The 22,475-nt window shown below is 35.7% G+C and overlaps 1 protein-coding gene across 1 annotated transcript in view; it reads right to left on the bottom strand.

Moving 5' to 3' along the window:
- Window positions 1-3,760: 3,760 nt before the first annotated feature.
- The window catches only part of ttc27 (tetratricopeptide repeat domain 27), a 129,578-nt gene continuing 110,863 nt past the window's right edge, over window positions 3,761-22,475 (bottom strand). Inside the window, exons 16-20 of the mRNA XM_073826970.1 lie at window positions 21,145-21,310; window positions 10,587-10,784; window positions 8,482-8,593; window positions 5,207-5,307; window positions 3,761-4,223 (exon numbers count right to left, since the gene is read on the bottom strand). Of these exons, the coding sequence (XP_073683071.1) occupies window positions 4,104-4,223; window positions 5,207-5,307; window positions 8,482-8,593; window positions 10,587-10,784; window positions 21,145-21,310 (697 nt within the window). The 3' untranslated portion in view covers window positions 3,761-4,103. The remainder of the gene's footprint in view (window positions 4,224-5,206; window positions 5,308-8,481; window positions 8,594-10,586; window positions 10,785-21,144; window positions 21,311-22,475) is intronic.

The following is a 22,475-nucleotide window of genomic DNA, read 5'->3' as shown; positions in this document are numbered from 1 at the left end:
TGGGCGGAAACCCGCTAAATCTGGCAACACTGAGGCGTTGTCAAGCAAGCGCGTGTCTAGCAACAGAACAGAACCTGCGCAGGAGATTCTCCTCAAAACGATAAACTTTTCCTTTTCAAAGTGTAAAAAAATTAAGACCCTTGGATTTAGATTTAAGACAAATTAAGACATTTAAAGGCCTTATTTTAGGACAACGGAATTTAAGACTTAAGACTTTTTAAGGATCCGCGGCCACCCTGCTAATATTATTGGCCTAGAAAATCGCATCTTTACATTTTCCGCCGGCCTTAGTACATGATATAACAGAAGAGTCAAGTTTTAAATAGGACAAATACCAAAACTCATTGGTTATTTTTGAACACGATGCTGTTGGTCTAATAGGATTCAATGATCTATGCTAAGCTATGCTAAAAGTGATATCGCCAGAACAGGAGAACGGCTGAATGGATTTCAAAACGGTAAAACTCAACTTATTATCTCGGGGGGAGTTGGAGAATGAGCCTATTTCCAATAAAAGTGTAGTGTTCCTTTAAGTCACGGTTTGGTCAGTTACCCGGATGTAATGCTGCGTTCCAGGCAGGTTTTTGAGCCTGTAAATCACGACTTCAAACCACAACTCACGACTTTGTAGCATTCCAGGCAAGTCACGCCCGAGCGCATTTATTATTTTTTGTAGTATTATTAATTTGATTGCAAAGTTATATTGTCCTAAACTCTATTTTTCCACCGTGTACCACTTGAATAAACACCGCACCCCCAGGGGCTGACGTTGTTTCGCGGGGGATGTTACGTCAGAGCTCGGAACTGGGAGTACATTGATCCAGTATGAGTTCACGGGTGGGAAGTCATGGGTTTGACTGCCTTTCCAGTGCACTTTCACGGGTAGAAGGTTGGAAAAACACGGGTAACGGGTTGCCTTGAACGTGGCATAAGGCCATATTGGAGATACTCGGATGTAAACAACAGCATGGATTGCATGGTTAATGTACTACTGAATACAGGAATACTTCTAATGTATGCTGTCAAGTCAAGTCAAGTCAAGATTATTTATACAGCGCTTTTTACAATACAAGTTGTGTCAAAGCAACCTTACAGTATTAAAATAATAAAGTAAAATGTCAATAATAATGCAAAAGTTCCATATTGCAACAAAGTCAAATTGGGGAGGACTCATCTGGTTCCCATGGCCTTGTGCCGGTGGCCGTTTAGGGTAGGAGTTCTTTGTTGATGATCCGTCTCTGGGGCTCATCTAGTTGACATGGTATCCGCTGACATTCAGCTTTTTTTTTTTGTTGTTGTTGTCTAAATCATGGGGGGAAAACATATGCCAGCTGCTAAATCATACAGAGAAAAACTTAGTAAGTAGGAAAGGGCAATATTTCGAAAAACTAAAGTTAATAGGTGGTAAAGATAGGTACGAGCAGTACTAATTAAGATATTAGGCTAATGTTTCTATCAATGAACTTTTGGTTAAATGTCTGAAATAAAGTCTGAGGTTAAAACAAGATCAAGCTATCTTTACATTTTATTATACAACATAACATATATTAGTAATACCTTTAGTGATTTTATTTCTTGTTCCTTACAAGTGGCTAAATGGGAGTACAGAGGTCGCTGACAAAAACATTACAGAAAACAGGTAACATCTACTTACTAGTCTACTTTCACAGCTTTGTGTTTATAATCACACTCTTGCAAACAATTTGAACTAAAACTTTCAGTGATGCAAGTCATGCGACCATTGTGTGATTATTTTATAGCATATGATTAGCTTTTTACTTCTGGCGATTATATAAAGCGTTTTTACGACGCGTCATTAATCGGCGGCACTGAATGTAAACAATGCCACTGAACCGAACAGGACTCACAAATGTAGCTAATTATTGCTGCTGAAAATGGTCAATTATTGTCATGTTTTGGGCTGTACTAATCGGTCAAACAGTACTATAGATTGCAGTACTATAGACTGCCAAATGTTATAACAAATCAAGGAGAAGAGTGCAAAAAACTGTCTGCAGAACAAAAGGCGTTTGTAGTTGGCCAAACTGAACCTGGATTTCCAGGGCAAGAATCTTGACAACATTCGTGTTTGTTCTTATCAATTTCGGTCAGGTAGGCGAAATATTAGGCTATTATCTTAATTAATACTGCTCGTACATATCTTTACCACCTATTAACTTAAGTTTGTCAAAATATTGTGCTGTTTCCTGCAGCACTATTCAGAAGAACAGATCCAAGCAGCACTTTTTGGATGATGTAGTGACGCATACCAAACATATATGTGGCACTGATATTAAATAGCTCTGCTACGGTGTGTTGACATTGCTAATCTCTGGAAGTTGTTCACTTGGTGGTTCCCAGAACAGACACAGGATGTTTGCTTTGTGTCAGATTTATGTTTCTTAGCCCCCAGCTATCCTGTAGGTTCTCTGGGGCAACATACTAGGCAAAGTTATTGCATCATTTGTACATTAATAGCCGAATATGATGAATAACCAAACACTGCCAATTTCCTAGTTTATTGTAACGGTCAAGCAAACAAAGAAATGTTCTCACAATGAAAGTTAATTACTTACAGATATTCTCTAATGCTCAAATACCATGCAGAAAAATTACTGGCATGACGTCATTTCTCTGGAGGACAGGCGCAGAGAGATGTGCAAGCAAGACGGGCGTCGAGACAGGAAAAAGAGATTTGTGAGAAATCAGATGGGTAAATATTAAATCTCAGAAGGCTCAGAAAGACCCAACTCTGCCAACTTTCAATGACATAATGACCTAATCTGGTACATACTTTATATACACTATTGTGTAAAAGTTTGTGGTCTAGAGTTTTGGTTTTTAAAATACTTCTATTCAGCAAGGACACAGTAAATTGATCAAAAGTGACAGTAAAGTTATTTTTCAAAAGATTTCTATTATAATAAGTGCTCCTTGATCACCAAATTAGCATATTAGAATGATTTAGAGAGCACATGACACTGAACTACATTTTAAAATATAAAGTTATTTTGTAATACTTGACAAGATTACTGTTTTATGGTATTAAAAAAATTCCGACCTTGTTAGCATAAGGGACTTCTTTCAAAAACACTTAAAACTCTTATAGATGCCAAACATGGTAATGTGTTCCTGTAATATTCATAAATAATCAAATATGGGCTTTTTAAATCTGAAACCATTGAAACAATTACAGTAACCGCTGTTTTAAATTTAAAAGGCAAACTGCAGATTAACCCTAGGTTAAAAGTTGCCTTAAATACATTAACCTGAGTCAAGTTTAGTTTGGATAAAGATTTCTAAAGTAAATTATAGCAAACATTGTCAGTGTTTACATTTTGTGTAAACAGTTTTTTAAATCAACTAAAACAACAGGCCCAAAAGAAGCGCATTTCCAGAAGTAAACAGCATCGAATCAAGATAGAAATCTTCCAACACTCCCTTTGGCTGAGCACAAAATAGACAGCAGAGACAGTTAAAATGATAATACACAATGCAGTCCATGAGTCTCAGGAGCATTCAGAATCCATCCTGACTCAAACACGATCCTTTTCTGGTCTTGACTCGGACTACTCAAGCCTAGGCCTAGATTCAAACTTGCATGAGTTTGTATCGACTACAGCGCTGACACAACGCATCTGATGTTGCATGACCTAGCTTTCAGCTGTCTTACATTTTAATCCACTCTCTGTGATTTCTTCAATATTAACTGACTAAATCATCATGTGCACACATTCAAAAAACAAGCACAAAGATTAAATACGTAAGAAAGAGATTGTACTATTTATTGGAATGAGGCACTGTTGAATACATCAAGTTACTGCCAGCCTCAGGGACCTTAAAATCACTTTGTGTGATCACAGGAGCTCTGATTCGGGCAAAGACAGCTAACCCTGGATCAGGACATTCTGCCAAACATCTTGGATTCAGTCACTAAGTCTTTCTTTTAGGTTTTTTCCTGTTGACTGAACAAGCGACAGAAGGCCTGGGCCCTCCAGGATCTCCAGATGGAAAGTTTTGTTTGTCTAAAACATAACTTTAAAAGTGCACTGTTTAAACTAACCAGAGAGAAAGAAAAGACAGGACAACAGTGCTATGGCTTCTCATTGGCTACGTAGCTGGGCACTCAGGTCCTGCAGCTCTGTGATGAGCTGCTCGAGCTCTGTGACATCACCTCTGAGGTCATCATGGAGTTCACCTGTGGCAACATCAGTGTGCAGTTGCTGTGAAGAAACAACAAAAAAGTCAGACCTTTTAAAGGCAGAAAAGACAAAACTTACATGATAAATTATTTCTGTTCTGGTCACACAAATTCTTTGTTGGAAAGGGTTCAAATACACAAAAATGCTGAAAAACCAATGACTGTATGATTTTGAGATCCATCTTATCACAATGAGGACAACTGAGAGACCCATATGCAACTATTACAGAAAGTTCAAACACTCACGGATGCTTCAGAAGGAAATACAATGCATTAAGAGCCTGGGCTGAAAACTTTTGAACAGAATGAAGGTGTGTGCATTTTTCTTATTTTGCCTAAATATTATATTTTTTCATTTAGAACTGGATTTCAAAATCATACAGTCATTGTTGGAAAGGGTTCAAATATGCAAAAATGCTGAAAAGCCAAAGAATTTGTGGGATCTTAAGGACTTTTCTAAAGAACAGCAGGCGATTGAACTTTTCAGGACAAACGAGAGACTTATGAACAACTATCACTAAACAAAAACACAGCTGTGGATCATTCAGGTTACAACACAGTATTAAGAATCAAGTGTCAACTTTTGAACAGGGTAATTTTAATAAATTCAAATTCAAAGTCTTGTGGACTATATGTAACATTTTTTATGTGAAATATCTTATTCAGGTCAGTACTAAATAAAAAAAAATAACATGCGTTTTGTATGATCCCTCTTATTTTGGTAAAATAATTCACATTTAGCAAGTTCTGCATGGTGTATATAAACTTTTGACTTTAACTGTAAATGCCATTACTGTCACTTTTAATCAAATGAATGTATAATTTCTGAATACATTCATTAACCCTAAATATGTATAATAGCATTAAATTTCCAGAAACTGCCAAAAATGCCAACTTCTACAAAACAAATCTTACAAGAGGCCAGTTTATATTGATGGCTTTAAAAGACTTTAGCGAAACACTTAAAGCTCAAGTCTTTAAGAGCTGAGTGTGTGTGAAACTCACTTTGGCTTTGGTGACCAGGCTCTTCAAACTGAGTCGAGCTGAAGACAGCAACTGTAGAGCCTCTTGAGGATTTCGCTTAGACCTGCTACAGCTGATAGAGACTGAGAGACAGAGACACAGACAGGAATTACTGAGGAGTTTTATCTCCAGTAGAGTCACGGCAGTTAAGAGAGGGCAGTGCTGGAACATTAAGCATCTGGATGCTGCACAGCCATTAAGGGAAGACCGTGAGTGTGTCAGGCTGTCAAAGGTCACCAGAGGACAGGTGATGCAATATCAAGGTCTGTGGCCTAATACAAAGAGTTGACCAATATTTTTTGTAGTATTGTTCACATTAAGTGATAGATCACAACCTCTGAGCGACTCATGTTTAATCACTACAGCTATTAGTGCAACATCAAATACTATTACAACAGTCATTCAACACACACACAAACACACACACACACACACACACACACACACACACACACACACACACACACACACACACACACACACACACACACACACACACACAGAGTCACTGACTACTCTACACATCTACTGTTGCGAATGCATGTTGAAGACTGAAATGGAAGAGAAGTTGAAGAAAGTCGTTATTTTTGTTTTCTTTGCGCACAAAATAATTCTCATAGCTTTATAACATTACGGTTGAACCACTGGTGTCACATGGACTATTTTAATAATGAACTTACTACCTTTCTGGGCCTTAAACGTGTCAGTTTGTTGCTGTCTATGTAGGGTCAGAAAGCTTGGGTTTCATCAAAAATATGATGAAGATGAACGAAGGACTTATGGGTTTGGAATAATTGGGTAGTTAACCGAATTTTCATTTTTGGGTGATCCCTTTAATTTTCTCCTTCCTTCTCCTCTCCTTTTCTTTATTTCATAAATTCCAAAATTCATTCTAAATTCTTTTTTTTTCTCTTTCTAAATTCTCTTTTTAAATTTTTTAAATGATCTGGGTCAAAGACTATAAAAGTGATAAAAAAGTGATAAAAGCATAAAAATGATCAATGTAATACTGCTTTAAATCTTAAATCATAAAAAAGGTTTTCTGTTTATTTAATTGCATTTTTTTGTCTGTTTTTGAGAGCAAAAAATAAATATCATACATTTTTCCCCAATTTACAGAAGACACCCACTAAAATGTCATTCAGTGTGAACAATCTTGTCAGGCATATCTACAACAAAAATCAATTTATGACATATTAAAAGACAAATTACTTTCACCCCAAATACTAATTTGTTGTAATTCTACATTTGTAAAACTTGCCACTATCCTAGATTTTGCCCATTTGTCACTAAGAATGTTTTACTCATTTAAAACGCAATGAAATTTAATATGCTCTCTTATTCTTTTATATATTTTAATATGTACAAGTCAGAATAAGCATGTTGTTTGAATTTTTACATTAATATTGTGTTGCACTGAATGACAATGTAACATTATTTCAACCAAATTTTGACATTTTATTCTCCAAAAACAATTTACTTCTATTGTGCTTTCTATGGACAGAAAATCACTTTTGTAAATTTCTTTTGACGTGGACATCTTAACATCTTTGACCCATCTACATTTTTAGAATTTTTTATTTTCTTTCTAAATTATTTTTATTCTGAATGATTTTTCTTTCAAAATTATTTATTTCTAAAATTTTAGCTTTCTTCCTAAATTCTCTTTTATAAATTCTCATTCTTATTAAACGTTATTTTCTCCAAATATTTTTCTAAATTCCTGCTTTTGAATTCATCTTTCTAATTCTTATGCTCTCTTTCTAAATTCTTCCTTTCTTTGTATTTTAGCTTTCACACCAAATTCTTTTTTCCTTCTAAATTATTTCTTGATAAATTCCAATCAATCCATCCATCCATCAATCTGAAATTCATTCTTTCAATCTTTCTCTCTCTTCTCTGATCTCATCCTCATGTTTCTGCCTGAAGCGGCGACAGCAGGAAAAGTGGTGTGATTAATAAATGTGGAGCTCATTCACAACATACACACACACACACACACACAGCTTAGCAACACACACATGAATACAAACAAGATCGACACAAATGCACAAGGTAACACAAACTGGTGAAGAATGATCTCTTACGTATGCTCACACACTTCCCTGATGCTTATATTGATCGATCCTCCCAGAACGCACATGCACACACGCACACACGCACACACACACACACACACACACACACACACACACACACACACACACACACACACACACACACACACATGTTGGGTTTACATGTTTTATGGGGACATTCCATAGGTGTAATGGTTTTTATACTGTACAAACCGTACTTTCTATCGCCCTACACCTACCCTACACCTAAACCTAGCCCTCACAGGAGATTGTGCATACTTTAACTTAATCAAAAAAACTCATTGTGCATGATTTATAAGCCTGTTTCCTCATGGGGACCTAAGAAATGTCCCCACAAGGTCAAAATTTACTGGTATTACTACCCTTGCGGGGACATTTGGTCCCCATAACGTGATGAATACCAGGTACACACACACACACACACACACACACACACACACACACACACACACACACAGAGAGAGTAAGTGGGAAGGGTTGGAGGCGTGAGTAGGGTTCTGCTACATTTGGCGTACCGCCCCTTTTATAAATCATTAAGATCAACAACAAACAGCCTGCATACTCAAGAACAACAAGCTGATGGAGAGAGAGTGTGAGATGGAATTAGAGGAGAGATGCTAAAAAGATGGCAAACAAACATTTGAGCGAGTTTATGATTCAGCTGTGAATAAAATGATGTGACAGTCTGATTTTTAAACACAGAAATTCAGAAAGAATTCAGTTAGAAACAGAAAGAATTGCTATTCAACCCAAAACCTGTGCTCTGTCCCAACTGATGTTTAATTCAACACACACTCGCTGACCAACCCCTCAACATCCCTCCTAATGAGACACACATACACACACACACGGACAGACAAAAGCAAACCCATCTGGTAAACACACACAGGCGCACGTGCCCTCACACACAAACACAAGTCTGTCTCTGGTGGAGATCACAGGGGTAAAAGGCTTGTTTGTCGTTCTTGCTCCTGCTCCTTGTTCTCATCCATCAGGCCTTTCAGACTCTCGCTACGTTCATGCACTGCCACATTAGCCATGATAGAGTGACTCTCTGAATGAGTGCAGGCCCATGATTCTCTGTTCGTCTCAAATGGCCTTGTGAAAGACAAGAAAGGGAAAGCATGGCCGCGCGTGCGTGTGTGTGTAAAGTCTCACCGTTAGCCATATCTCTGCCACTTTTCACCACAGATCTGAAGTTGCCCATGTCTTTCTCCCAGCCAGCTGTCTGCGTCTCACACCGATGCGCTTTACTCAGAAACTGTAGTGCCTACAAACACACATCAAAACACAGTTAGACTTCATGACCAAACCAGATGTAAGGTAATAAAGTGACAAGCAATAAAAGCTATGCATTCCATGTAAAATTAAGTTTGTCAAGATTAGTTTGAGTTTGTAAATCATTCTATCCAAAAAGGCTTCCAGAGCATTGAAGATATATATTTAACCAGATGCATGTTCCCTGGGGATGGAACCCGTAAGATTTGCGTTAGACTTTAACATATTCTGTCATAATCTATTATTACCCATCATTTTTAATTTCATATTTTAATTAAAATAACACATTTAATTGCTTTTATTTGTGTGTTACATTTGATTTAAGATTCTCATTTTTATTAACCAATATCGATTCTTAAATCCTATTCCATCTTTTTGTCTATGCTGTTTTTAATTGATGAATAAACAGTAGGCTACGCCTACATTGTGCGCCTCCCATCCAATAAATCACAATAGGCTAAGTTCTGTGCTTGTTACTTTTGATATGACAAAGTCTCTTGAAAGCACTCTTTCAAATGCATAGCAAAAGATTTGTGACAGTTTCGTTTTTGTTCTGGATGCCATGCTCTGCTGCCACACTGGAGCGCACTCACATCCAACTGGACAGGGATGGGAATTACAGTTAAATTACAATAGATCACCCTCAGTGTAATCTGTCAAAGTGACGGCCTTCAGATTTTTCCGTCACTTATAAAAAAAATTCTGTCAATGATGTCAATTTTCGAAAAACGCGAAGCTACAATTTGGACCTGCAACCCGTTGGCCACTATATGGAGAAAAATCCTGGAATGTTTTCCTCAGAAACCTTCATTTCTTTTTGACAGAAGACAGACATGAACATCTTGGATGACACAGGATTGAGTAAATTATCAGGATTTTTTTTGTTTAATTCTGGAAGTGAACTAATCCTTTAATGAAGAAATAATTTTCACGTAGAAATTGCTAGCAGATTTCATTTCAACAATTATAAAGAAATGGCAAAAAACACATTTACATGATTTTTGAAGTATAAAAACAGGAAAAAACATACAATACTCTATTAATCTGTGTTTTATTTACAAATTTCTGAGGTAAAAAAATGTTTACAATTTAAAAGAAAACTGACAAAAACTGTTAAAATCTAATATACACATACTCTCACCCAACTGGAACAGGGCTTTACATTTCTGGTTTCTGGTGTTTCTAGTCACATCTACATATTTCAGAGCCAATAATATAAAGTAAAAACCTATGAAAATGGTTTGAAAAAGAACATGGTGCCATCTTTCTGCAATAACTCACCTGTCATAGTTTAATGAGTGAGAAGAAGAATAAAGCAATGCAAGGTTAGCTGCATTGAAAACAGATGAGCGCACGTGAACATACAGCTCCCGATCGGGTCGAAGTTTACAGGATTTTGTCCACAGGATGATAAGAACAAGCATTATTTTGACATATTTTCTTTTTTAAATTAAGTGCTGCAAGCCATGCATATGGACATGGACCACTGATCAATAATCAGTGACATGAACAGATTTTCTGGTACACAAAACAAGTACTTCAAAGAAATTCCTTTAGCTTATTGCTGCACTCATTTTTAGATAGTTATGTTTTATAAAGTTTCAATTCAGTCATCTTATTTTACCCTGAATTAACATGGATTTCTAAGGGGATTGGCCGTTGCTGTCGGACAAGATGGCAGATAGCAATGGCGGCACATAATATCAGCGTCAGGTCGGCTGTCAATCAAGCTCCCTGCGAACAGTCAATTGAAAACGCATGTCACATGACCGTTCATAATGAGCATAATGTTATCGTTTACACGGTCACCAAGGATACGCAGAGTGAATGTGGCCAGCCACACCATCGTGTTCAAAAGTCTTCATTTTGGTCCGTTTACACTGAATCACAACCCCAGAGTTTTCAAACTAAAACGGGGTCTACATTAGAAAAACAAATTTTTAACAAGCCCTTCTTGTAACAAAACAAAACACATCAAAACTCACCTTTTCGTTGTCTTCTACATTGTTGCTATGGCCTTCGCCATAGAGACGAGCGTACTGCTTCCATATTTGGGCGTCTGTGCTGCAGCGGGCGGAGATTCGACCAAAGAGTTCCTGTAGTTTGGCTTTAAGATTGGAGGACTGTTCGCCACGATGATCAGTCAGATTGTCCACTACCGCACGCACCAGGATTTCCAGCACCTGATGGGAAAAAAACAAAAGATAAAGAGAAATATTCTAAATGCCAAAGGATTTACCGTTTCGTAAGGTAAAACTAACTGCTGTTTAAACTCAACAACCTAACATGAATATCTTATCTGAAAAATATTCTAGAGTTTAACATTCACCCTCTGCTGTGCGTGATTCCCAGCCCCTGACCTAACCTTAATTTTGAGGTCAAAACACAAATCCCTAAACTTGACCTCTGCATTCTAAGATGTTCCTGGCTTGTGCATCACTTTTTTTTAACTATCTCTAAGATTTACACCTGTTGATGTACTTTTTCTGTCTTTCCAGCCTCTGTTCCTTCACCTTCATTCTGTCCTGACCGTGTGACAGTAGAGCACTATTTAGATTTCATCTCACACAGTTTCTGAAGCATATCTCTGTTTGCCTACCTCTACTCTGACTGACAATTTTAATCAAATATATTGCACACACACTTACCTTACTGACTGGCTTTAAGTGTGTTGCAGTTTAGTTTGAACAGGCAAATTGCAATTGGATAATTAGTACACAAACCCTACCTTTGCATCAAATTATTATTATTAATATAATTATATAAAAAGAAAGAAAGAAGGGATAACATCAGAGAGTTTAACCCTAAAGTATAGCCACAGAAGCAACTTGATAAATGAAACAAGCAGTTCTTTGCATCTCCAACACACTCCCTCCACATGCCACCAACAGAGCTGGGAGTTTAGAGACGCTGCTCTCACTCAACCCCACAAACAAATGCAGACACTCCAGAGTCTATACATGTGCCAGAGAAACTAGATAGAGCCAAAAAGTTTGACTTGACTTGAAATAACTTGACCCTTTCTGTCTGGAGAAGTGTTTTTATGACTCTCTCATACTCACTACCCAGCTGTGGAACTGCAATTTCTGAGTATGTAACTGCATTTTGATATTTGATATTTTGATAACTTTGGAGTTTGTAAAAGGGTAATAAAAAGGAATAATAAAGCAAGACTAAATAAAATATAATTAAAATATACAAAACATAAATATACTGTATGTATAATATAACAAAACATGGTTACAAGTGCTGTTCAAATGTGTTTTGACTCTGTCCACACTTGCATTTAGCACAGTCTAATTCGGATCACCTGAAACAGATGTTAACAGCAAGGTCTATGAAGCCTTCAGTGAGGTGTAACTAGTCAGAAGTGTTTGATTCCCTGGAGAGAAGCTGTTAAGTGTGTGTGTGTGTGTGTGTGTGTGTGTGTCACACAGAGACAGAGAAGGCTTTCTTCTCAAACTCCAAAATCTAAACTAAACACACCACACCCTTAAACTTCACTAAACTACCAGAATACTTGACCTGAATGCTGGGCTCCACATTCCTCTGTGTGTGTGTGTGTGTGTGTGTGTGTGTGTGTGTGTGTGTAAGAGCTATTAATCACTGCCTTCACACACTGTTCCACATGTGTTTGTGTGTCTATATGCTCTGTAACTAACAAGCTCCAAACTGCACTGTAATTACTAAAGCAGAACCAGAATTTGTGGTCATTAACTTTTTGCGTGTGTGAAAATGAGAGGGGAGTTTTTGCTTATGGGCAAATTTGCCTGGCTCTATTAAGTAGTAACATGATCATCCTAACGGTAATAATACAAAATGAGTTATTTACCTTAAAAAAAAAATAAAATCCTAAAGTTTGACTTTACAAATTTTTAAAAATGTTTTTTTGCTCAGCAAAGCTTTATTTATTTGATCAAAAGACCAATAAAACAGTAATATTCTAAATTATTACTACAATTTAAAACAACGGTTTTCTAACAGAACTATTTAACTTTGATGGCAAAGGTATTGTACATATTTCATCAGTAGGCTTATAGAAAGTCATTTTGGGAAATGAATACCTAAATGCCTAAATTTACTCGTCTTCAGTGTCACATGATCCTTCAGAAATCATTCTAATATGCTGATTTCTGCTCAAGAATCTTTTCTCAGTATTATCAATGTTGAAAACTATAAAAGCCTTTTTAATCCAACAATTCTGACTTTTTCCTCACTATTGTGAGTTTACATCTCGCAATTACCATTTTTTTCTCAGAATTACGTGATACAAACTTGCAATTCTGACTTGGTTATTTTCCTCAAAAATGTGAGATACAAACTCATAATTGCATGTTATAAAGTCACAATTGTGAAACAAAGTCTCCATTCTGACTTTATTTCTCAGAATTGCAATTTTATATCTTATAACACGCAATTGCTAGTTAAGTCAGATATAAACTTGCAATTCTGAGAGTCTTTTTTCCCTTTCAAAACTGGACTTCGTAACTCGCAAGTTTATGTCAAGTTTACATGAGTTTACAAAAACTGACAATTATAAATTATTCAATTATTCACAATTACAAACTTGCAATTGCGAGAAAAAGTCAGAATTGCGAGATACAAACGAGAAAATTTCACAATTGTGAGTTTATATCCTGCAATTTTGACAAAAAAAAAAAAAAGAATTGCGAGTTTACCTCACAATTCTAACAAAAAAAGGCAGAATTTCTAGATGTAAACTCACAATTAAGAGAAAAAAGTCAGAATTGTGAGATAAAAAGTAGCAATTATCTTTTTATTTTTTATTCAGTGGTGGAAACGGGCTTCCATAGGAAACAGTTGTGCTTAATATTTTTGTGATGACTAATACTTTTTTTTTAGGATTACTTGATGAACAAAGTATTAAAAAAAGCATTTATTTGAAATACCAATATTCCGTTACAAATGTCTTTACTGTCATTTTTGATCAAATTAATACATCCTTGCCAAATAAAAATACTTATTTCTTACATTTAAAAAAAGAAAAAAAAAACATTGAACAGTAGTGTATTTTAATCTACTTTTTGTTTTCATTTTTTATATTTGTGTTATATATTTGTTATATATTCTTAATTTTCAGGAATATCGAATTCTTGATGGCCTAGTCATTATTTACAAAACTGGTTACTGCTATTAATGCGATTTGTGTGCTTTATTGCTATGTGTTTGCAAAGACCATAAAGGTACTACAAATATGATAATGTGTTATGATTGACAGCTTCACCAAAGATGACTAATGATTTCTAATCATTCCAGAGCACTTCAGTTCACTTCAGCAGCAGCATTTTTTCACAAGATGAAAGAGGGAAAACTGACCCCAATTTACTTTACATGCTCCATATATTTCCTCTCATGTGTGCGCTTGTGTGTAGCAGTGACAAGGACAGCTCTTGAACAGACAGAGAGAGAAAGCCAGAGACATGTAGCGATATATGTGTGTGAGAATACACTCAGCCAAGACTAATGTTCACACTTTAACTGCAAAGACTGATAGAAAGCAACTTCATCCGAGCAAACAGCCTCCACACAGATCAGTGTGTTTTTTATGTGGACCACATGTTCTCATGACAGTGTGTCTGTGTGGTCACATCTTTCACAAAAGCATGAAAATATACAGCACACATTCCTGAAGTAAAAGTTCATCCGTCATCGCCTTTCTCTTTCCTTACAGCTATCACTTTTTCATCTTCACAACACCATCTCTCCTGATTCTTTCATTCACCTCTGCACCCCTTCAGGCTGCTCAGCAGATGTGCTGAGATCTTTGTCACCCAAGTCAGCGGTGTAATATCTGTAAACTCTCCTCAGACTTTTCCTCCAGAGGCTTTGCCTCTGAAATCTCATTTTTCACCCTAGAGATCCTGATAACCACATTTCTACCTTAAACTATTTGGTCATCAAGTCAACACCACACGACCAAAAAAAAACTCTTATATACTGATGAATTCATTAAAAAAAGTATTCAAAAGTAAGATACATTGTTTTTTTTTCCTAAATAGTGATATATAATTATAATCTTTAATAATATATAGTCCACAAGAGAAAATAGTTGAATTTATAAAAATGACCCTGTTCAAAAGTTTACATACACTTAATTCTTAAAACTGTGTTGTTTTTGTTGTTGTTGTTGTTTAGTGATAGTTGTTCATTAGTTCCTCATTTGTCCTGGACAGTTAAACTGCCCGCTGTTTTTCAGAAAAATCCTTCAGGTTCCACAGATTCTTTGGTTTTTAAGCATTTTTGTGTATTTGAAGAATAGAGAGAAGATTAAAGATTGAGAACCATCTTTTCACACTGAGGACAACTGAGAAACTCATTCAACTATAACAAGAAGGTTCAAACCAAGCGGCAACCTCCCACTCTCTGTATTGAAACCAACACGGAAGTGATTTAAATTGCAATTCATTGACTGACAGTTAGAGACTGGCTGCAAAAGGTAGTCAATCCCATAGACTCCCCATTTTAAAATGCCCAACTTTACAGCAGAAAAAAATGTTTACAGCCTGGTGCAAAAAGTAAATTTAACTTATTTTGTCTTCTGGGGAATATGCAAGTATCTTCTGTAGCTTCTGAAGGGCAATCCTAAAAAAAGAAAATATTTTTAGGCAAAAAGAATGTACACATCTTCATTCTGTTCAAATGTTTTCACCCCTTGGCTCTTAATGTATCGTTTCTCCTTCTGAAGCATCAGTAAGCATTTAAACCTTCTGTAATAGTTGCATATGAGTCCCTCAGTTGTCCTAAATATGGAAGAATGGATCTCAAAATCTTAACAGTCATTGCTGGAAAGGGTTCAAATACACAAAAATGCTGAAAAACCAAAGAATTTGTGGAATCTAAAGAACTTTTCTGAAGAACAGCGGGCCGTTTAACTTCAGGACTAACAAGGGCCTAATGAACAACTATCACAAAAAAAAAAAAACAACAACTGTGGATCAGGTCCAGGTAACAACACAGTATTAAGAATCAAGTGTATGTAAACTTTTGAACAGTTAATTTAAGCATTTTAGGGCAGGAAAAGTTTTAAATATTGCTACTTTTTTATTGCTTATGTTTAGATAAAAACTGTTATAAATTTTTATCTAAAATAAAATGTATCTAAATAAAAAGCATTTAAAAAATAAAACAACCACATTTTTTACAATTAATTTATTCACACACAAAGAAAATTGTCAGTACGGTATCTATGACTGTTGGTGATGTGGAACATCTGAAATGACTAAACAGGCTAACTGGATAAAACTCCACCCCCTCATGATGGGGGAAGTGATACGTTAAAGGGGAAATTGAATGGGTGTCTGGGTGTAATTCCTGCACGATCCCCTTACAGCGTGAAATTAAGGAGAGAGGTAACATTCTCCTGGGAGAAACGAGGGAATGAAGAATGGTACTGAGAGAGAGAGAGAGAGAGAGAGAGAGAGAGAGAGAGAGATAAGAGGATACTTGATCCATCCAAATTCTTTTTTTAGCACGGGATGAGGGAGGATGGTCTCTCTTTTCTCCGTCTCGGTGGAATGTGAATTAATGGGTGGGAACTATGACAGAGAGACTGGTCTTATGACTGTATACCAAGATGTTCACGCACATGCATAGCACTTTCCCTTATTAACAGATGTTCTCATCTAATTTCCCCCACTAACATGCATCTGAAGGGTTTCTCTATGGAGAGAGAGATGATGAAGGGAGTAAAATGAACAGCAGAGAGTGAGTGATGATTTTGAGTCCAGCCAAGCGCCCAGATCCCAATTACCGTCTGAAACTCTCACTGGGGCTGGAGGCGAAAGCTAGCGATGACCTTTTCAACTTCTGTGCTTTCACATCATAACTTTTAATTGATGAGCTACCAGTCGCTCACCAGACATAAACGAACAATCCAAAAAATTGAAAACGGAGGGGAAAAACTGGAAGTGCGCACACATGTGAAGACAGTGCTCAGAGAACGGGAGTATTGAACATCATTATTTTTGCCGCTTTAAAGGCCTTGAACAGTTAAACAGTAAAAATATTTAATTTTTACAGTTTTTGCTGTACATTGGATCAAATAAATGCAGTCTTGGTGAGCTCTTTAAAAAAAAACAACATTAAAAATTCTTACTGTTCAAAAACTTTTGACTGGTAGTGTAGTGTATACTGGATCCAGGTAGCTTTTAAAGTCACAGCAGAAATATTCTGTCACTCATGTTAATCAAACAACAAAAGAGAGAAAAATCTCTCACTGCTCTTTAATAAATCACTTTTGTAACTTTAATGAGAAAAAAAAAAAAAAAAAAACATTATTTCAGGGTTTCCACACCTTGGTTAACTTTAAATTCAAGGACTTTCCAGGTCCAATACCCTCAAATTCAAGGACTTACACTCTTAAAAATAAAAGTTCTTTATTGGCATCAATGGTTCTATGAAGAACCTTGAACATCCATGGAACCTTTCAAATGCAGAAAAGGTTCTTTATAGTTGAAAAAGGTTCTTTAGCTTTTTAAAATGTTCTTCAAAATGGTTATTTTATGTGGGGAGACATTTTAGGTGAGAGCAAGGTTACATCGTGTTACCTTGTAAGAAACATTGTTACAGTTTTCATGCGTCAAACACAACTATGCAAAAAAATTGGCCATATGACAGAGATCTGATATTCTATTTGTCGTATTTTTGTTTTGCATAAAACTGAAGAATATTCTATACATCCTATACTGTATTCTAAAATGATCTGATATTAACTCTTGCATGGATTTTATTGAACCAGAAGTTTTAAGATATATAAATATGCTTTTAAGTTTTATTTTTTGGTGAGCCAAATATCTTGAAACTTGCATCACGTTTCAGTGGTTTCAGCCCATTTTTGCAATGTTTCATGTGTGTCTGTGACAGGGTTCCTACACCTTGGTTAACTTCAAATTCAAAGACCTTTCAAGGACTTTCCAGGTCTAATAACCTCAAATTCAAGGACTTACACTCTTAAAAATAAAGTTTTTTTATTGGCATCAATGGTTCTATGGAGAACCTTGAACATCCATGGAACCTTTCAAATGCAGAAAATGTTCTTTATAGATGAACAAATATTCTTTAGATTCTTAAAATGTTTTTCAAAATGGTTATTTTGGGAAATGTTCACTGAAAGGTTCTTTGGGGAGCCAAAAATGGTCCTTTGCATCACTGCAAAAACACCATTTTGGAACCTTTATTTTTAAAAGTGTAATGTGGGGACACATTTTAAGTGAGAGCAAGTTTACATTGTGTTACCTTGTAAGATACATTGTTACAGTTTTCGTGTTTCAAACACATTTATGCAAAAAATGGCCATATAACAGAAATCTGATACTCTGTTTGTTGTATTTATGTTTTGCATAAAACTAAAGAATATTCGGTACATCCTTTTGTGCATGTCCAACTTTTACATGGACTTTATTGAACCAGAAGTTTTAAGATATATGGATATGCTTTTAAGTTTTCTTTTTTGGTGAGCCAAATATCTCGAAACTTGCATTTCAGGCAACCAAATTCAGCGGTTTCAGCCTATTTTTGCAATGTTTCATGTGTGTCTGTGACAGGGTTCCTACACCTTGGTTAACTTCAAATTCAAGGACCTTTCAAGGACTTTCCAGGTCCTTACCCTCTAATTCAATGACTTACACTCTTAAAAATAAAGAGTTTTTTATTGGCATCTATGGTTCTATAAAGAACCGTGAACATCCATGGAACCTTTCAAATGCAGAAAAGTTTCCTTTATAGACGAACAAAGATTCTTCGGATTCTTAAAATGTTCTTCAAAATGGTTATTTTAGGAACTGTTCACTGAAAGGTTCTTTGGGGAGCCAAAAATGGTTCTTTGCGTCACTGCAAAAACACCCTTTTGGAACCTTTATTTTTAAGAGTGTAATGTTTCATGTGACACATTTTAAGTGAGAGCAAGGTTACATTGTAAGGTACATTGTTACAGATTTCATGTTTCAAACACACTTATGCAAAAAAAAATTGCCCATAAAACAGAATATTCTATTCATATTTCTGTTTTGCATAAAACTGAAGAATATTGGGTACATCTGATATTGACTTTTGCATGGATTTTATTGAGAATAGCTTGAAACCAGAAGTTTTAAGATTTATGAATATGCTTTTAAGTTTTATTCTTTGGTGAGCCAAATATCTTGAAACTTGCATTTGCCAGGAATCACGTTTCAGCGGTTTCAGCTTATTTTTAAAAATGTTTCACGGTGTGTCCGTGAAACGTTGAGGTACCATTGTAGGAGTTTTGTGTGAGCGTGAACATCATGGCAATGTACAACACAAAGTACCTCACATAGGAAACCCTTAGCATAACACGCAAATGTGTGTAACTAACGTAAATCAAGCGATCTAGTATGATCTAGTATGTCTACATGGAATAATATGGAATATTTTCCAGAAAACTTCTTGCACAAAATAAATTCAAGCACGGACCTGTATCTATGCAAGTTTATTTTCAAAAACTTTCCAGGGCCTTGAATTTTTTTTTCAGATTCACAAACTTTTCAAGGACCTGTGGAAACCCTGTTAATTTACACAGTGAAGAATATGCAGTGCTTTTAAACATTTGGTTACTTATAAATTGTTAGCATTTCATATTTGTGACCCTGGACCACAAAACCAGTCATAAGGTTAAATTTTACAAAACTGAGATGTATATATAATATGAAAGCTCAGTAAATAAGCTTTCTATTGATGTATGGTTTGTTAGGATAGGACAATATTTGGCCGAGATACATCTATTTGAAAATCTGGAATCTGAGGGTGCAAAAAAATCAAAATCCTGAGAAAATCACCTTTAAAGTTGTCCAAATTAGGTTCTTAACAATGCATATTACTAATCAAAAATTACATTTTGATAAATTTACAGTAGGAATTTTACAAAAAATCTTCATGGAACATGATCTTTACTTAATTTCCTAATGATTTTTGGCATAAAAGAAAAATCAATAATTTTGACCCATGCAATGTATTTTTGGCTATTGCTACAAACATACCCCAGCGACTTAAGACTGGTTTTGTGGTCCAGGGTCACATTTGTTCTACTGCAGGTTTTTTTTTGTCCTATTGCATGTAATTAGTTTTTATTCTTATTTAATCACTGATTGTTTACTTGTTTTCAGTGAGCTTGAGTTTTTTTTTTGTTAGTTAGGCCAGTATTGATTTATTTTGTGATATCTGACATTTGTGAATTCCTATGGTATCAAAAATTTAGATAACGAAGACCTTATTGAAAGCAAAAATTACTATATTATGATGCATATTGTTACTGAAAAATAAAATTACTTATATCGTGATATTTCGGTCATTACGCCCAGTCACAGTGAAGAATATAAAACAAAATTGGTTGGAATGACATAAAATAAAGTCAAATTGCGAGAAATAAAACGCAACATGACAACAGATAATAAAAAGTAACTTAAGCAAAAATTTATTTTTCAAACAAAAGCTTCTCTTTGTACCTTTCTATGCATTACAGATGAAAAAAATATCTGTATTTTCACAAAAAATGTAACCAACATTGATAAGAAAAGTTTCATGAGCACCAAATTAGCATATTAGAATGGATTTTTAAAGGATCAGTGTGTAATCCTGCTAAATTATATACTGTATAATATAAACAGAATTTAATTTTCCAAGAAATAATGTGAAAGTTTTTTGTATATGCATTACCATTCAAAAATCTGCTTCCACAGGATGCCTCCTTTCAACATAATTGCCTCGAATTAGAGACTTCCTTGAAAAAGATTAATAAGCAGTTTCCTAGAGCATGTTTACACTAATTTTTCATTTTTTGCTAAAACTAAACTAGAGCACAAAACTAATTTGCCACTTGCTCAAACACAGCTAGAGTTTTCAGATATTTTGCACCGTTCACAAAGTAGGAGGTGGGTGTTTAAAAATTAGAAATGCACAGAGCAGCTTCTTTTTGTTAAGGTGCAGCCATAATTTCTGTGAAAATAAAACATAATTTACTGCCACCACGGTGACCCCGGAGCCGCTGTAAAGTGAAGGAGGTAAACAACTACCAGGCAATTTGACTACCAAATGATAAAACAAACGACGCATTTAATAGGATGTAGCAGCTGGTGCATCAACCAGCCTCAGCGCAAACGTGTCTAATGGCATAGAGCTTTAAAACGTGTGTTATGACAGCACTGCTATTAGATTCACAGCTGACGGAAGAGAGGTGTGATGGGAGCATGGATGCAGAGAGACGTACGGGGTGCATGTTTAAAACAGAGCTGTTTGAATGATTGTGAGCAGACTGAAACCCATCTTTGTGTATGCATCATCTCTTTCTTCTTTCACACAAACATTCACTCATCAAATCTCACTTACACACAGCCTCTTACATGACTGTTTGATCTGTGCATGCAGACAGGCAGCTGTTAGTGTGGTCAGTACAGTGATGACAGCAGCACATGAGACACAAATGAGACTCTAGTTGCTTTAACACTGGAAAGGTGTGTCGAAAGAAAGAGTTTGGGGTTAACCTGAGAAAAAGCTGCGAGGTTGACTCACCTCCACGTCTTTGTATTTGTCCTTGAGGTCCATGAGCCGATGGTAGGCTCTGATAGCCTCACTGAACTCGCCCAGGTCTATACACACGGCGATGAAATTCTCCCAGATCTGCCATCGCTCATAATTACACTTGAGCGCTTCCTGAAGGGTGCGGAACGCCTTCTCCCTACCACACACAAAACAGAAAGATCAGTGTGTTTAGCAAAACTACTGTTAATGGAAGTTGCTCGTGGATGTACTGTAGTATTAAATGGTGTATGGCTAAACAAAACAAAGTTTTATGTTTTCCTTTCCAAAAACTGGTTTTGGCAAACTTGCAGTTAGAATGTGGCAATGTGTAACAGTTGTCTTCTACAAAGAGAGCACTTTAGGTACAAATGCTGCTCTAAACGGTACAGGTAGTAATAAAGAGATGCACTGTGAATTTTTACTAAGACTTATCAACATGAATAAAATGTGTTTATATTCAACACATATCCTACACATTTACATTACATTTAGACATTTAGCTGATGCTTTTATCCAAAGCGACTTACAAAAGAGGACAATGGAAGCAATCAAAAACAGCAAAAGAGCAATAACATGCAAGTGCTATGACAAGTCTCATTTATCCTGATGCAGTACACATATGAAGTTTTTTTTAATTGTATAATAAATAAAAAGAAAATGGATTAAATAAAAAAAGCAAGCTAGTGTTAGAGGCCTAAAAATAGATAGCTAGCGTTAGTTTTTTTTTTTAGTTTTCTTTTTAGAAAACAAGCAGTAAATACACTAATAGAGACAGAATACAACAAGAACAGAGAACTATTGTTAGTTAGTTGTTGTTTTTTTAAGAAAACAAGCAGTAAGTAAATTAATAGAGAATAAGTCTAAAAGGGCAAGTTTAGAATAGAATTAGAATAGAGGGTGCTAGAGTTACAGGGTCAAATAAAGATGGAAGAGATGTGTGATAACTGCAAGAGACAAACTTACAATTCTGAGAAAAGTCACCATTGCAAGATATAAACTCAATTCTGAGAGAAAAAAAGTCATAATTGCAAGATATAAACTTACAATTCTGAGAAAAGTCACCATTGCAAGATATAAACTCAATTCTGAGAGAAAAAAAGTCATAATTGCAAGATATAAACTTACAATTCTGAGAAAAGTCACCATTGCAAGATATAAACTCAAATCTGAGAGAAAAAAAGTCATAATTGCAAGATATAAACTTACAATTCTGAGAAAAGTCACCATTGCAAGATATAAACTCAATTCTGAGAAAAAAAAAGTCATAATTGCAAGATATAAACTCAATTCTGAGAGAAAAAAAAGTCATAATTGCAAGATAT

The sequence above is a fragment of the Garra rufa genome, chromosome 21 (assembly GCF_049309525.1).
Source record: "Garra rufa chromosome 21, GarRuf1.0, whole genome shotgun sequence".
Taxonomy (NCBI): Eukaryota; Metazoa; Chordata; class Actinopteri; order Cypriniformes; family Cyprinidae; genus Garra; species Garra rufa.
The sequence above is the reverse complement of the archived record's forward strand: the minus strand, read 5'-3'. Positions and strand labels throughout refer to the sequence as shown.